Below are 15,900 nucleotides of genomic sequence, written 5' to 3' on the forward strand. Positions count from 1 at the left end.
CTCCACCAACAGTAACCACGGCCTCAACTGGCGAAATGGGAGCCAAGTCAGTGCTGCTTCAGACAGGTCGTGTTTGGGCGGACAGCAGACCACGACGACTCCTGGTGCGTGTGATGCTGGACAACGGCAGCCAGCGTTCGTTTATCTGCACCGACGTTGCAAAGAGATTGCGGTGTAGAGCCCTTGGCATCAAAGAGCTATCATTGGTGACGTTCGGAAATGCAAAGCTGCGGCATCAATTGCGCTGTCCACGCGTTTCTGTCACGTTGTGTGGACGATTCAACGACAGCACCGTTACATTGGAAGCAGCGAAGTGACTTATATAACGTTCGTGCCCTCCCCCTCAGAGGATGTTGAAAATAGAATAGTGGGGCATAGTCTTGGGGGTAGGGGCAGGGAGGAAACGAAAAGGAGAACGAAGAGGGGATTCGGAGCTAGCCTTCGTGAAGTAAAGCCGTGTTCCTGATCTACGACCACGGGTCCTCGTTATTTACACAGGGTTTTTGTGTTTTTTTTCAGTTTTTAAAGCATTTCCCACGCTTAGGGAATCTGTGTATATTAGAGCACTGCACGGGCCAGATTTTACGGCCCGGGCCCGGCCCGGGCCCGCTTTATGAAGCCCGAGCCCAGCCCGGGCCCGTGGTTCCAAGCGCGGGCCCGGCCCGGGCCCGGGCGTACATGACAGAACCCAGCGCGAGCCCGGCCCGGGCCCGTCGTTCCAAGCCCGGGCCCGGCCCGGTCCCAGGCGTTCATTACCAAACTAATCCAGGGCGCGCTTCATGACCAGGCCCGACCCGGGCCCGCTAGAGGATATTAGTTGATGATGATTATTAATGATGCCGTGCGCTTTGTAGCGGGCGATCGGACAGAAAATCCGCTGTGTACATGCATCGAAATGTTGCTTTGCCCACGGTGGTAGCTCAGCGGTTAAGCTGTTTCGCTGTTATGTCCAAGGACGCGAGTGCGATTCCCGCAGCCACGGCGGCCGCAATTTGGTGGGGGCGAAATGCAAGAACACCCGTGTATATACTTATCTTTAGGTGCACGTTAGAGAACTCAAGGTTGTCGAAATTGATCCTCGTAATCATATCGTGGTTTTGGCACGTAATACCAAGGAATATAAATGAAATGTATTGTATGTGTCAACCTCGAATAAAAGACCAAAATCTTTATGCCTCCCATGGGAACAACCGTGATCTGGACCATTGTTAGTGCTGTTGATATATATATATATATACGTGTAACTTCAGCTTGGCACAGTATACCTTAGACCATGGAATGCATAACATTCGCGTGTGCTCGAAGGCCCGACTTACGCCTTTTAATGAGCAGGTCCGAGTCCGGCCCGCAGCCTCAAGCCCGGGCCCGGCCCAGGCCCGCGGCTTCAAGCCCGGGCCCGGCCCGGGCCCACACTTTCAAGCCCGAGCCCAGCCCGGGCCCGCCGGAAAACGCTTCGGATGGCCCGGCCCGGCCCGCGGGCCGGGCCGGGCCCGGGCTTTCGGGCTGGCCCGGGCCCGTGCAGTGCTCTAGTGTATATCACTGCCTTTTGTAGTTTTAATTGTTTTATGTGTTTAACGGCCGCAAGTATGGCGTAAGCTTCCGCTGTGAAGATACTTGAATTAGGGTGCAGAATACCAGAATCGGAAAAAGATGGACCAACGGCTGCGTAAGACACGAAGTATCGGACTTTGAGACGTCTATAAAGAATTCTGGACAAGTGTATTTGTGCTGGAGTTCGAAGAAATGTGTACGGATATGCGCAAGTGGCGCGTACTTGGATACTTCCAGGAAAGAAACATCACAATCTATAAGCTGCCACTGTCATGGTGGGAGATGTGGAGCAGGAGCCATTAGACAGTGTTCGAGAAGTGGCACACCCGTTTCTTCAGCTAGGCCACTCACACGAAGTGAGTAGGGCTGTCTCATCGAAGGTAGGTTGTGAAAAAGTTCAGAACTGGACAAATCATTTTATTGTAGTGTGTGAGAGATTTTCAGCGTTTGCGTTCACCTTGAGGAAATATACAAAAGATCGGTAAGATCTCTGGAGGTGCAACGACCACTCATTCGATTCAACGTAAAGGCTTTCTACAGGGCTAGTACAAAAGGCACCCGTAGAAAGACGAATGCCCAAATGGTGGACTAGGTCAAGCATCTTCAAGGTGTCGCAGAGTGATAGATTATCGCCTTGTAATCTAGGCGCGTGCATACAAGGCTTTTATAAAGGTTCATCAGGCACTTCCTGTCACTACCCCACATAGTGTGCGACAACACTTTTAGAATATTCATAGTTTTTATGCACTTGTTTTTTATGTAGTTAATGTGGTGGTATAAACGTAAGTTTTGTGTCTAGAATTAGCCCTAGGAACTTGTGCTCCGTTTTTACTGACAGACGCTGACCATGTAGGTCAATGTCTGGATCGGGATGAAGGCCTCTCTTTCTGGAGAATAGGACGCAAGTGCTTTTTTGTGCATTCAGTGTAAACCCATTCTCGTCTGCCCATTTAGAGACCTTGTTCAAGCCCAGCTGGACCTGCTGCTCAAACATTGAAAGGTTGCCTGATTTATAACCGATCTGCACGTCGTCCACATATGTGCAATAAAACATGTTCCGCGGAATGCACAGACATAGCGAATTCATTTTTTATAATATGAAGTGTGCAACTCAGGACACCACCTAGCAGCACTCCAGTTTCCTGGACAAATATTCTGGACAAGACATTACCCACTCGAACACGGAACGTGTGATTGGACAAATAGCTTTCGATTACAGTCAGCATCTTTCCTCGGACACGTAAGTGTGAGAGGTCTTGCAGTATGCCAAAGTGCCATGTGGCGTCGTAAGCCTTTTCCATATCGAGGAACACCAAAAGAAAGAATTGATTGTGGACACAAGCGTCGCGAATTTGTGCCTCAATACGGATAAGGTGGTCAGAGGGAGATCTACCCTCTCGAAAACCGCACTGGTATGGGTCATGTGATTTGTTTCCTTCGAGGAAATGTATAAGTCGGCGGTTTATCATCTTTTCAAAAAAGTTTACACGGGCAGCTTGTTAGTGTAATGGGCCTGTAGCTCGTAACGGAGGATGGGTCCTTGCCCTGTTTTAGGATCGGGGCTTGCTTCCAGGCCAAGGGGATCTCGCCGGAAAATCAAGCAGCATTATACAGGGAAAGGAGGGCTTTTTGTGTTTCAGATGGCAGGTGTTTCAACATTTCATATACAACACGGTCGGAGCCTGGGGCGGAATTATTGCAGCAGTTAAGCAATGCTTGTAGCTCAGCAATGTAGAAAGGCTCATTGTATGCTTCGTGTTTTGTGGATTTGCGCTCTAGTTTCTGTTTTTCGATTCTTGTTTTGTATCTTTGGAAAGCTTCACTGTAGTGCGACGAGCTCGACACCTGTTCGAAGTGTGCACCTAGGAAGTTCGCCTGGTCTTCCAAGCTGTCACCTTGTGTGTTTACTAGAGGAAGTGAATGTGCTTGTCGGCCTGCTACCCTGCTAACCATGTTCCAGACTTTGGCCTCCTGTGTATATGAATTAATGCCCGATAAAAACTACCAACTTTTTCTTCTTGCCTGTCGGCGCGTTCTCCTGCCTTGGGACTTTATGTTCTTAAAGCTGTCCAGATTCTCGGCTGTAGGAGATTCCCGAAGCAGCCTCCATGCTTTATTTCGTTTTTTGCGTGCATTTCTACACTCGGTGTTCCACCACGGCACACGTCTTTTGCCGGGCAGTCCAGATGTTTGTGGGATACATTTAATTGCAACATCAATCAAAAAAGCAGTAAAGTATTCTACAGCTTCATCCATGCTTAAAGCACACATGTCGGTCCAACTTAAGAGAGCCATTTTACGAAACTGTTCCCTATTTGCTTTGTCGATTTGCCATTTGGGAACCTGTGGAGGACATTCATTCACTATTGGTGTGCTCAGAACTATTGGAAAGTGGTCGCTTCCATAAGGGTTTTTAACGACTTTCCATTTGAGTAGAGGTACAAGTGATGGAGATGTAATGGTGAGATCTGTGGACGAGTAGGTATTGTAAGCGAGGTTATAATATGTTAGCTCTTTCTGATTCAAGAGGCATGTGCCAGAAGAGAAAAGGAATTGTTCGATTGGTCGTCCTTGCGCATCACAGCGAGAGTAACCCCATAGTCTGCTATGTGCATTGAAGTCCCCAACGACCAGATAAGGTTCTGGTAGCTCATCCATTAAGGACTGGAATTCATGTTTTTGCAGGTGGTAGTGTGTGGAGGTTTGTAAAGAGAGCAAATGGTGACAAGTTTGTTCAAAAGAACCACTCGAACAGCCACTGCCTCAAGGGACGTTTGGAGAGGTAAGTGTGTACATCCTATTCCTTGACCAACTACAATGCAACACCACCGGATGACGCCATGGCGTCATCCCGGTTCTTTCGGAAAATGATGTAACTGCGTAGAAAGTTTGTGTGTTTGGATATTAAGTGTGTTTCTTGTACACACAGCACTTTTGGTGAATGTTTGTGTAAAAGTTCTTGGATATCGTCGAGGTTTTTAAGCAGTCCTCTGACGTTCCATTGTATAATTTGTGTTTCTATATTTGAAGAAAAGTAGTGCTGTGTGTACGAAAGGAAGTGGCTGTTGTTTTAGAAGTAAGTTGGAGCTCAAGTAACAGGGCCATCCTCGGGCCCCGTTATCGGCTTTTTCGTTTTCTTTGCGCGCTCCAAGTAGCTACGCCGCTCTTTTGGTACCAGGGGTACCGGAGTTGTGTCTATTGCCTCGTTTGAGACACTGGATGCCTGCATGTGCGAGCTGGTTCGTTTTTCCGACCTCGCCTGGCGAGGCGCGGTCGTTTGACCCGACGACCCTGGAGTCGCCGAGGTCAGTGGCTTGGTAGGTGGAGCAGTCTTGACTGCTGCCACCACGGGGGCAGCCGCCACGGCCGGTGGCTCACTTTGAGTGGGCCGAGACAGTGGCGGTGGCCGATGCAGCGCTGCCCCCTGACGCACCGCATCAGCATACGTTGAACCATGAAAGGCCGAACACCTTCTTCGCGCTTCTTTAAATGAAATGTTTTCATGGACCTTCATGATATGATGTCTTTTTCCTTTTTCCAGTTTCGGCATGATCGTGAATACGCAGCGTGGTCACCGTCGCAGTTCACACAGTGTGGAGTTTTATTGCAGGTGTCCGAGGCATGGCCTTGGACACCGCATTTTGCGCAGGTAGGTCGACCACGGCAGCTCTGAGAGCCATGGCCAAATCTTTGGCACTGAAAGCATCGGCGAGGGTTTGGGATGTACGGTCTGATGGTCGTCTTTGTGTATCCAGTTTCTATGTTTTGTGGTAGTTCGCTTGTGACAAAGGTAAGTATCAAGTGTTTTGTGGGGATTTCCTGGTTGTTCCTTCGGATGACAATTCGCTTTACATTGGTCACGTTCTGGTCCTTCCAACCTTCGAGGAGTTCGGTCTCAGTAAGGTCAAGGAGATCTGCGTCCGAGACGACTCTGTGGGCAGAGTTCATGGATCGGTGTGGTGTTACGGTAATAGGAATGTCGCCAAAAGTTTGGAGGTACTTCAGTTTGTCAAATTGTATTTTGTCACGGAGTTCGATAAGGAGGTCTCCACTAGCCATTTTAGTTACCTTATAGCCAGCACCTAAGCTGTCTGTTAGTGTTCTGGATACAACGAAAAGGGACACGGTCCTAGCTGGTTTGTCAGACTTCTCACTGTGTACAACATGATAGTGGGGGAATACTTCTTTTGGTCGGCTGAAAAAGCTGAGTTCTTCGGTGCGTACGCGCTTTGAAGCGGCACGATCATTTAGTAATGGAAACGCTCTATGCACGATAGTGGAATATGATTCAGAAGCGATGGCGGCCACCCACCACGGAGCCCAACATGGGGACGCTACAAGATTCATGGTGCTGAAAACATGCAGACGCCAGTCGTACAGCGCTACTATAACCCAATGCACATAGACCAAAGTTGGCTATTTGCACAAGGTTAACCCAAGCCACCTATGAAAATTGGGAAGTAACTGAAGGGAATAGGAGACAGGACAGCGCCGAAAGAAGATAGGAAAGTGAAAGATCAGAGAGGGGGATAGGAGAAGGTGACCACCGATTTCCCTTGGGTGGGTCAGCCCAGGGGTGCCGTCTACGTGAAGCAGGGGCCAAAGGGCTGTGTTGCCTCTGCCGGGGGGCCTTAAAGGTCCAAACACCCAGCGTCGGCTCAACCCCCAGGATCCCCTTTTCCCCGGACACGGCAAAGCCACGCACGTGGCGTGGGAGGGTGTCGAAACTCCCCCTTTAGCTCGGGTCCGTGGTGTCGCTACACACCAAACGCCTGTTTGCGCAGACGCCCCTACGGGGGGTGTATGCTGTTTAGCACCTCGTGGAAAGCCTCCAGATTTGCCCTTTTCAGGATAACAAACGTGTCATCCACATACCTACAGTACATTTTCACCTGAAAGGGCAGTGAGTCCAGCACAAACGTTTCGACGTGCTCCATCACTACGTTTGCCACGGTAACGGAAAAAGGCCATCCCATAGGGAACCCTTCAATTTGATGGTAAATTGCGTTGGCGAAACTGAAATAGGTTCGCTTCAAGCAAAACCGCAGCAAACTTATGATCTCCTCCACCGACATGGATGTACGACTTTCTAAATTCCGATCTTCTTCCAAACAAGCCTCCGCCACTTCAATGGCCAAGACGACAGGGACATTTAAAAACAAGGAAACAACATCAAAATACATCATCACATCGTCATCATCAAGATGCTACATGCACACATCAGTTACAAGTAGATGAGAGTTCTTAACTGACCTGGTATTGTCCTCGGTTAGCGGCCTCAGCAATCCAACCAAACATCTTCAACAAGTTGTAAGTTGGTGACCCAATAAACAACACGATAGGACGGAGAGGACAACCGTCTTTGTGCACCTTGGGCAGCCCATAGATCGTTACAGTGGCCCCATCCGAAGAAAATAGTCAGTGTACAACGTTTGATCGATGCTTCCTTTGTTGCGCAGTGCCCGTAATTGTTCAACCAGCTGTTCTGGCTTCGCTGTCGGATCAGGGTTCAGCTTCACAAAGTGCAAGGGATCGTTCAAGATGTTGTACATTTTCTCTTCATAACCCCCTCGGTCTAGCAACACCGTGCCTTTGCCCTTGTCAGCAGAAAGGATGACGATGGAGTTATCAGACTTGAGGTCACCGAGCGCAGCACGTTCCCCAGTGGTAAGGTTCGTGTGAGAGCTTTTGGCATTCGCCAGGACACCCACAATTCGGTTATGAGCCAAGTTCACGCCAGTTGTGTCCTGAATGTGCCGCAACTTCTCCTCCACCTTCTCGATGATGTCACGTTTCGGCACTCTCCGAGGGGCCATCGCGAAGTTCAGGCCTTTTGATAGTAGACTGATGTGGTTGTCCGACAGATGTCTTTAGGAAAGGTTATGCAAATAATATCTGGGGTTTAACGTCCCAAAACCACCATATGATTATGAGAGACGCCGTAGTGGAGGGCTCCGGAAATTTAGACCACCTGGGGTTCTTTAACGTGCACCTAAATCTAAGTACACGGGCCTCAAACATTTTCGCCTCCACCGAAAATGCAGCCGCCGCGGCCGGGATTCGATCCCGCGACCTTCGGGTCAGCAGTCGAGCGCCATAACCACTAGACCACCGTGGCGGGGCAGGAAAGGTTATGCAAAGATTTGAAACTGTTACGTTCCGGCTGACAATGATGTAACAATCGGGCAAGCTTCTAGCGATGGACTTCAGTGCATTTGCCCCTTTCCAAATCTTCAGCTTGTTTGTGTGCCTTGATAATGTCATGGAAGTCATTGGGATGGAGCTTTGAGCGCAGACAGGTTTCCACCGAATACATGCGACGTCTTACTTGCTGTATTTGTTGCCTGTTGTCCTGGATTCGGGCTTTCAGGCAGTTGCGGCTCAAGTCCCGTGCGAGCTTGTGGCCATACGGGGTGTTCACGAGAGATTTCAGAATCATGAACTCGCCTATGTGACTTATGCAGGGATGCAACAGCCGAAATAGGATTTGGAGCAATTTTTGGAGCAGCAAAGTGTTGCTTTTGGAGCATAAAAATCCAAATTTGGAGCAGGTTACAAAAAAAAAACTGAATTTTTTAGCCCGAAATCCCAAATTTGGAACAGTATAACAAAGAAGGCTTACTTTTAGAAAAGGAAACAAAAATATGTAAAAACCATTCAACATCAGCTAGTTCATGCACAGTGCACATGAACACTACTATTTCAATAAAATCAGTGTGTTGAGCCACCCCACAGTGCGAACAATGACTAAGTCCACATTAGCATTTGCAGGACCTGTAAAATAATTCGACAGGCCCTGCAAATGCTAATGTGGACCTGCGAACCTGGCAACCTGGAAATTTGGGAGATTTGTAAAGCAGAAGCAAGTGGGGGTAGCGAAAAAAGAAAACTGGCATATGCTTTTGTCTATTGTTCCTCAAGGCCGCAGGAATGCCATACACAGCAGCTCCAAATGATTGCCAATAATTTTTTAGACGTCAGCGATCATACTAGTACTCGTAAATACACGGCGCGTGCACGAATGAGTAATTAAGGAACAAAATGTGCCGTGTCCCTGACAGCTATTACCAAACAGCCCCTTCTAAATCTCAGAATGCTTTTCCGTAGGACACCAATGTATTGTGGCAAAAGTGGCTTAAAAATGTTCTGCACGCAATAAAACAAGCATCAGGAAATTTGAGAACTACTGTCCTTTTCTACTGCGATAGCAACTATATGGACACTCTCGACGAGTTTTTGCCGTCATCTCCCGTATAAAGTCCAAATTGATAACATATCCCTGTGCATAGTATGTTCTACCGTGGGTAAAAGCGTGTGAGTGCGTGCGACGAACTCGGCTGAAGCAGATATCAAACGAGCCAGCCCACCTCCGTCGCTCGGAGGGCACATGCGGTAACACCACTCCGCTCGGGAAGCCTGCCATTGAAGCATAGAGCAAACGCCCCGCCCGTCTTGAACAAGCATGAAAAGACGCGAGAGGGGGCGGGGGGGGGGGGGGGTGGCTGTTGCTCAAGTAGCAACTTTGAACTTTGATTCTAAGGCCGCTGGCGCGCGCACTATCTCAGCAGCCATCAACGGGCGGCTCGTATATCCTGCTACGTGCTGCATTCTCAATGAGAAGACACTGTGCAGAAAGAGCGTCTTTCCCTGGAGCGGCCGTATTCCCTTACACCAACGTTTTGTAGTTACGTGAGATCGGATACAAAAGAGGTTGCTGCCAGCGTCACTTCGTATAACATTACAATTTGTTGCTATAACATTCATTGCCTCGTCCTTGCGGTGGAACTGACCTTTCTTTTTTCCTTTCGCGAGGGGTTAGGGTTAGAGTCTGTATTGGATGATGATGCCCACACTGCAGATGACCAACGCGGCCTCCATTTCTCGCTCAAATTTGCGCAACTGAGAAAATTTTAAGCTGGTCGGGCATTTTGGCGCAATTTTAACAAATTGCACAGTTTTGGCTCAGCTTGGCGCAAAAAATAAGGAATTGTATCAAATTGGCGCAATTGGCACAGGTCTTGCATCCCTGCTTATGAGACGGTGGTTGTCGAGGTGTTTGAATTACCGCTTGCCGACGCTGACGTTTACGTTCGGCTTCCCGAGCCTTCCTCTGCTCCGCGGCGGTGGCGCGGCCGCTGCAACTAGCGCCTACGTTTACGTTGTTCATGGCGTTTCGCACACCATTGCACAGAAAGAGAATGACGGAAGCACAGCGAACACGTGCTTTCGCAGCCTCGCAGCTTCAAGATTCACTTGCCGGCGTTGCTGTTTACGTTCAGCTTCGCGAGCATCCATAGCGACGTTGCGAAGGAAAGTGCAACGCTTGCCGGCGTTGCCGTTTACATTCACTCGACTTGCTGCGCAACCAGCAGGAAAGAAGGAGGGAGACCGGAAAGAGCACAGTTTCCTGCGCTCTTTCCTGTCTCCCTCTTTCTTTCCTGCTGGTTGCGCAGCAAGTCGAGTTTACAGATATGAACAAACTAGTCTGCAAAGAAGTATTTACGTTCAGCTTCGCCAGCGTCCATAGCGACGTCGCGAAGGAGAGTGCAACGCTTGCCGGCGTTGCCGTTTACGTTCACTCGACTTGCGCTCTCCAGCGGCTCCTAGTGGGTCGTCCTCTTCTAAATGCCGCTCGCGCTCAGAGCCCGTGCTTTTGCCTTGACTGTCGCCATAGCGCATTGTCGCCGAGTGCCGTCCAATAAACATCTCAACAGTAGTAAAATCAAGCAAAATCCTAAAAAAGAACCTAACAGTTTCTTATAAATAAAAATTATGCATTGTATTAAACGTAGCTCACAGACATACAAAAATAAGTGCACCGGAGTACTTTTCCGGTTAAAAATGTTCGTGCTCTAACACTAAAAACTTTTCAGCGTGTGATAGTCTTTGAAGCATGGCTCGCCGCGCACGCTTTTCAGATGTCGCTCCTTGATCGTCATCGGAGTCTGAACTCGTCAAAAAATCCTCGTCTGACAAACTGAAATCCAATGAATCAGATTCTTATTCGGCACTTGGGGAATAGTCCGCATTGGAAGAATCGCTGCTCGACTCACCGGCAGCAGAGCAACCGGTGCGCTTCCATAGCGTGCGAACTACGTCAGTGAGCGCATGGAAGAAAACTCTATGGTTGTGCGCCCGTCCGGAAAGCAAAACGAGTGAAAAAGCTACAGTAATACTTCGTCTTATCGCTGACAAGACATAGTTAGTTTTTCCGAGACCCCAAAACAGGAAACGCAATCACGGTGGCATCTTTTGTGTAATTTAGCTCTGCACGGAAACAGATGTAATCGCGCCCCGGGCAGCAATAAACTAGAGTAACAAGCGGTCACCCTTTGGAAGATTAGAAACCAAACAGCCATCAGCTTCGCGAGCACAAGAAGCAAAAACCACCCGAAGGACGAAACTGAAACCAGCCAGACCGCGTGCGTGCGTTCTGATGCCCAATTGAAAGCCGCCGCGCCTCTTTGGAAAGCAAAAAAAAGACGGAGACACACCGGCGCATGAAAAAAATTCCACATATTCCCGAAGCGTGGCAGCACATTCCAAGCAAGAGAAATGATCAAAAAAGGCGCGCGCTTTAAACCAGCTGCACCGCGAACGCGCTCGGATGGGCAAGCGATAGCCGGCGCGCCATTTTGGGAGGCAAAAAAGAAATACAACGGAGAGACATTGGCGCATGAAAAAAATTACACGTATTCCCGAAGCATGGCAGCACATGCAAAGCAAGAGAAATGATCAAAAAAGGCGTGCACTTTAAACCAGCTGCACCGCGAACGCGCTCGGATGGGCAAGCGATAGCCGGCGCGCCATTTTGGGAGGCAAAAAAGAAATACAACAGAGAGACATTGGCGCATGAAAAAAATTACACGTATTCCCGAAGCATGGCAGCACATGCAAAGCAAGAGAAATGATCAAAAAAGGCGTGCACTTTAAACCAGCTGCACCGCGAACGCGCTCGGATGGGCAAGCGATAGCCGGCGCGCCATTTTGGGAGGCAAAAAAGAAATACAACGGAGAGACATTGGCGCATGAAAAAAATTACACGTATTCCCGAAGCATGGCAGCACATGCAAAGCAAGAGAAATGATCAAAAAAGACGCGCACTTTAAACCAGCTGCACCGCGAACGCGCTCGGATGGAAGCGATAGCCGGCGCGCCATTTTGGGAGGCAAAAAAGAAATACAACGGAGAGACATTGGCGCATGAAAAAAATTACACGTATTCCCGAAGTGTGGCACCACAGGCCAAGCAAGAGAAATGATCGAAAAAGGCGCGCGTTTTAAATATAAACGCTATGTCGTACATGTACGGCGAAAACCCTCAAGGGGTTAAAGGGGCGATGACACCCAATTTTCCATGATAATCTGTGTTATGTGGGCTAATCCTTGTGTATTCACAAACAAGGTGGCGCAATTTTAGCGGATTTCGTTGAGCACTTAATTTATAAAGAAATATTTTGACAAACACGCGGGCAGCCTGCGAGTCGGGAAACACTGGCACACTCGTGAGCCGTGACGTAACAAGAAGATGGCTGTACGAGCGCCTGCATTCCGGCGAACGATATTGTTCTGTGGTCAGCTGCACGTGAAATCAAGATATTTTACCTTTCTTCACTTCGGCACTGAAATTGAACAATTTGCAGCGGATGAAACTTTGGTAGAAGACGACAGCTCCGCTCATCGCACCATGGAAAAATGGCGGTCACCGGCGGTAGGCGGGGTTTACAGCTGGTACTTCCAGGGCTTGTTTTGCACAGGAATATTCTTTTACGGCCTACTTTTCACATCTGTATAGGCATAATAGGCCCTCTACTTCTAGTTTTCGCTGAAAACCAAAATTTTATGGGTGGCCGTGTCATGGCCCTTTTAAATGAAGCATTAACCCATGAAACTGAGGCAATAAAAAAAAGGGGCACCACTTTGTTTCATTGTAACGTTGTGGTGCCCACAATACCAGTTACAATGCCAAAAGTACCCCTTCGTTATCATCATCATCATCAGTTCCCATGTGAGACGTCGCTGCAGTCCAGCAGTAGTCGCAGCTTCCGGCTCCCGGTCACCATTTACGTTTCGTATGTGTGTGTGTAGGTGTTAACCATGTAGTGCGATCATTGTTTATATGTTCCTGCCAAGCCTCATAACGCTGTAGAGGCAACGCCAAAGATGTGCTTCAAGGCACTTATAACACTGCGTAAAAGTGTTACTTGAAGGCTGACAATGGCAACCCAGCTTTGCTGCCAACCGAGGCGGAAGAACTTTTGGCAGTGCACCGGAGGACGTGGCTTCGAATCCAGTGAAATAAATATTACTTTTCTGTGCTGCGCTTTAAGACAGCGTTATTTGCAAGTTTTATTCTGCTACTTACAGATATTCAGTCCGTGCGTGACTACGCATTTTGCAACAAATGTACTCTGCGCACGTCGTCGTGTTTTATCATGCTGACAGAGTTAAAAGATAGATGCGTCTTATACAGAGGTGCATCTTATATATCATTTTTTCCCGCAAAATTCGTAAAACGTAGGGAGTGCGTCTTATACAAAGGTGCGACTTATACACCCGAAAATATGGTACTGACAAGGGATCTGAGAACCCCCCCTCACTAAAATGTAGGGTTGTGACAAGTTGGCGAAAAATAAATTTCAATTAATGTAGAGGCACCCATGCATGTCATAGACTAATTTATGCAAGTCTGGCTACGCTAGTTGAATCTTGCATTTTTTGTATAAAGTGTTATTTAAAGCACTCTTCTTTTGCAAAATCTTTATTTTCATTTTACTTAGCTTTGCAAGGCCCCTGCCACACCAGACCATCAAGTGTGTTCAGAAACGGTCCCTTGATGTGACATTTACTTTAAATGGTGGTTCAGCGGATATTATCACATATATTACAATTGGTGGTGCTTCGCTTCACGGAGAGCTATTTTACATCAGATACCGTCAAGCACAGTGGCAGAGCACAAGAGTTTCTTGCTCAAGTCTGCATCATAAATTGAGCAAAGAAAAAAAAAACAATACCTTGAAGAATTACTTTGCCCAATTGCGATGTCTGAAATAAGCTATCTTTCTCTCTCCACCTTTGCAAAGATCACTCATCGGCGGACTGACCATAATGTGATGCAGAGTGCTTGCATAAAACACGCAGAGAACCGTGTACTAAAGGTCGCCAGATTTTCCCACATTGTTGCAGGTGCGAGCTCATGTGCCTTCAGTCTCAGTCATCATAGTGCAGTCCAGCACTCACCTCGGTGTACTCCAGATGCGAGTGCAGCACCATGTTACAGGTGTGGCAACTGTACGTCCCAGGAGGAGATGCCCTCGGCCCTGGAAAAACAAGGCACCAAGATGCCTCAGCAGAACCCAGTTACAACATAAGACTTGTGCACAGAGTGAACTGAATGAAATTCTCTTAGAAATAGATCTGTGAGACACACTAACAGTGATGCGACAGACCAAAGCCACTTCAGTGCAGCTTTTGGAGCAGCATAACAACCTCAGTGATGATACCGAGGACTTCTGATTTGGAGCAATTTTTGGAGCAGCAGAATTCTCATTTTGAAGCACTCTGGAACAGAAAAAATTTGCATCTTGGAGCACTTTGGAGCAGGTAATATCACATCCTGCGGTACACTGGAGAAGCAACTTGCATTTACCTTCAAGCACCTGAATGATTATTATGGGGCTCTTATGAAGAGTCAGAAATATTTTGATCCATCGCAAATATAATGGAGAAAATCATCTCAGGAGCACTCCGTATCTCACTCAATAGTGCAAAAATAAGGGCGTCATGCAGTTAAGTATTCTGGAATAACCTCTTCAGTGATTATTTTCAACATTGGCAAACAAACAGAATACTGGATCAATAAAATTGTACTATATGAACCAACACTCTAAATACATCTATGTGGTTATCAGCAGACGTGGTAGACAAACACCATGACGTATAACAGTGCCTCAATGTCAAAGAGTCACAATGTCTCTAATGCATTCCCTTAAGCAGACTCCAAGGTGAAAGTCAAGTTCTTGTTCTTCTTCTCAATTGATTGTATTGCTGGGCGCAACATCCGATCCCTTAACTAGGCTCAGAAAGCCAACCTCTTCCAACACTCTTTTCCCTCTCTCTGTGCTGTAGCAAGAGCATTCTCGCAGTGCTTCCAGACTATCGTTTGCACATGCGCAGGGTTGCCTGGACGATGGAGATCCGCTTTAAATCAAGTTTCCGTGAAAGTGCCTTCAACGGGGGACTACATGATGAACAAGCTTTGTTCTTGTACAACAAAGCTGAATATGTAGCTAGGACATTCTGTTTGCACGCAGAAAACAAACCTAGTGCCCTCTAGGAAGCAGTGAAAAAGCCAGCAGGGTCTCTTATGCATTCACCTAAGATGACGAAAGCTTTTTCTTCTCACTCGATGCATCTGAAAGCACCTCACCTGTTTTTGTACTGCCTCCATGGATACAGCATACTTGAGGAAAAGTTTCAATGCGTTCCCACCCTTCACGTGTTCTTCCTTGGATGGGAAGCAAGGAAAATTTTATATTATTCCATACATCTATTGCTGGCGTTCCCAGATTTCATTCCGCAATGTCCACAAACAGAAGTGACAGACATTTAACGGCACATGTGTTGTTGTTAGTGAACATTGCTTTAATTACGTGCCATGCGATGCTTGAAACGAGCTAGCAGCTACATTTCTGGAACAGACGACGTCCACCAATGAATCGTCGCTACACTTTCTCGCTGCCAATTGGCCTAGATGTCACGAGCCTCTGCAGAGAGCGCATTTTGCCATTGCAACGACTTGCACAACAGAAGCTGCGTCGGCACCGTGCATGGCGTCGTGGCTTACTCGGGACGCACGTGCGAGCGCTGTTTATTCAGCGGAATGAAAATTTGGTCTGTGGTTGCGACTTTGGCAGCCCCAATATCAAGCTGCACATGTTTTGACGCACCGGCGGTGCGATTGCCGGTGATAGATGCCCCAAACCCGAGACTGGCGCAGTTTGGCGCAATTTTCGTCGATATTGTCAGGAATGCGCAGAAAATCTAATTTGGTGCACTTTGGTGCAGGAGTGGAATCACTGCAAACTTGTGTAGTAATTACCAAGCAAACATTTTCAAACACAAATATTTGTTTTTAAGTTCGACACCAGTTTACAACATGTTCAACAAACTCGATTTATGCGCAAATACAAGCATCTTACTTCAAATACCTTAAAAGATTAAATTAACTTTCTGCTTTTTGTTTTTCTGATGACTGCTTTAACTTTCTTTAGAGCCATGGCCTCAGGGCACCTAGCATTTTCCTAGAATCCATCTCATATTTGCGAATGAATATAACTTTATCCGTTCT

At 47.7% G+C, this 15,900-nt stretch overlaps 1 protein-coding gene across 1 annotated transcript in view; it reads right to left on the reverse strand.

The window, feature by feature from the left end:
- LOC119395576 (serine/arginine repetitive matrix protein 2) overlaps positions 1-15,900 on the reverse strand; it is a gene marked incomplete in the record, with an annotated part of 233,461 nt that overhangs the window by 72,672 nt on the left and 144,889 nt on the right. The window contains 1 exon segment of the mRNA XM_049416681.1: positions 13,791-13,870. Within this exon segment, the coding sequence (XP_049272638.1) occupies positions 13,791-13,870 (80 nt within the window).

Source organism: Rhipicephalus sanguineus, chromosome 6 (genome assembly GCF_013339695.2).
Source record: "Rhipicephalus sanguineus isolate Rsan-2018 chromosome 6, BIME_Rsan_1.4, whole genome shotgun sequence".
Lineage (NCBI taxonomy): Eukaryota > Metazoa > Arthropoda > Arachnida > Ixodida > Ixodidae > Rhipicephalus > Rhipicephalus sanguineus.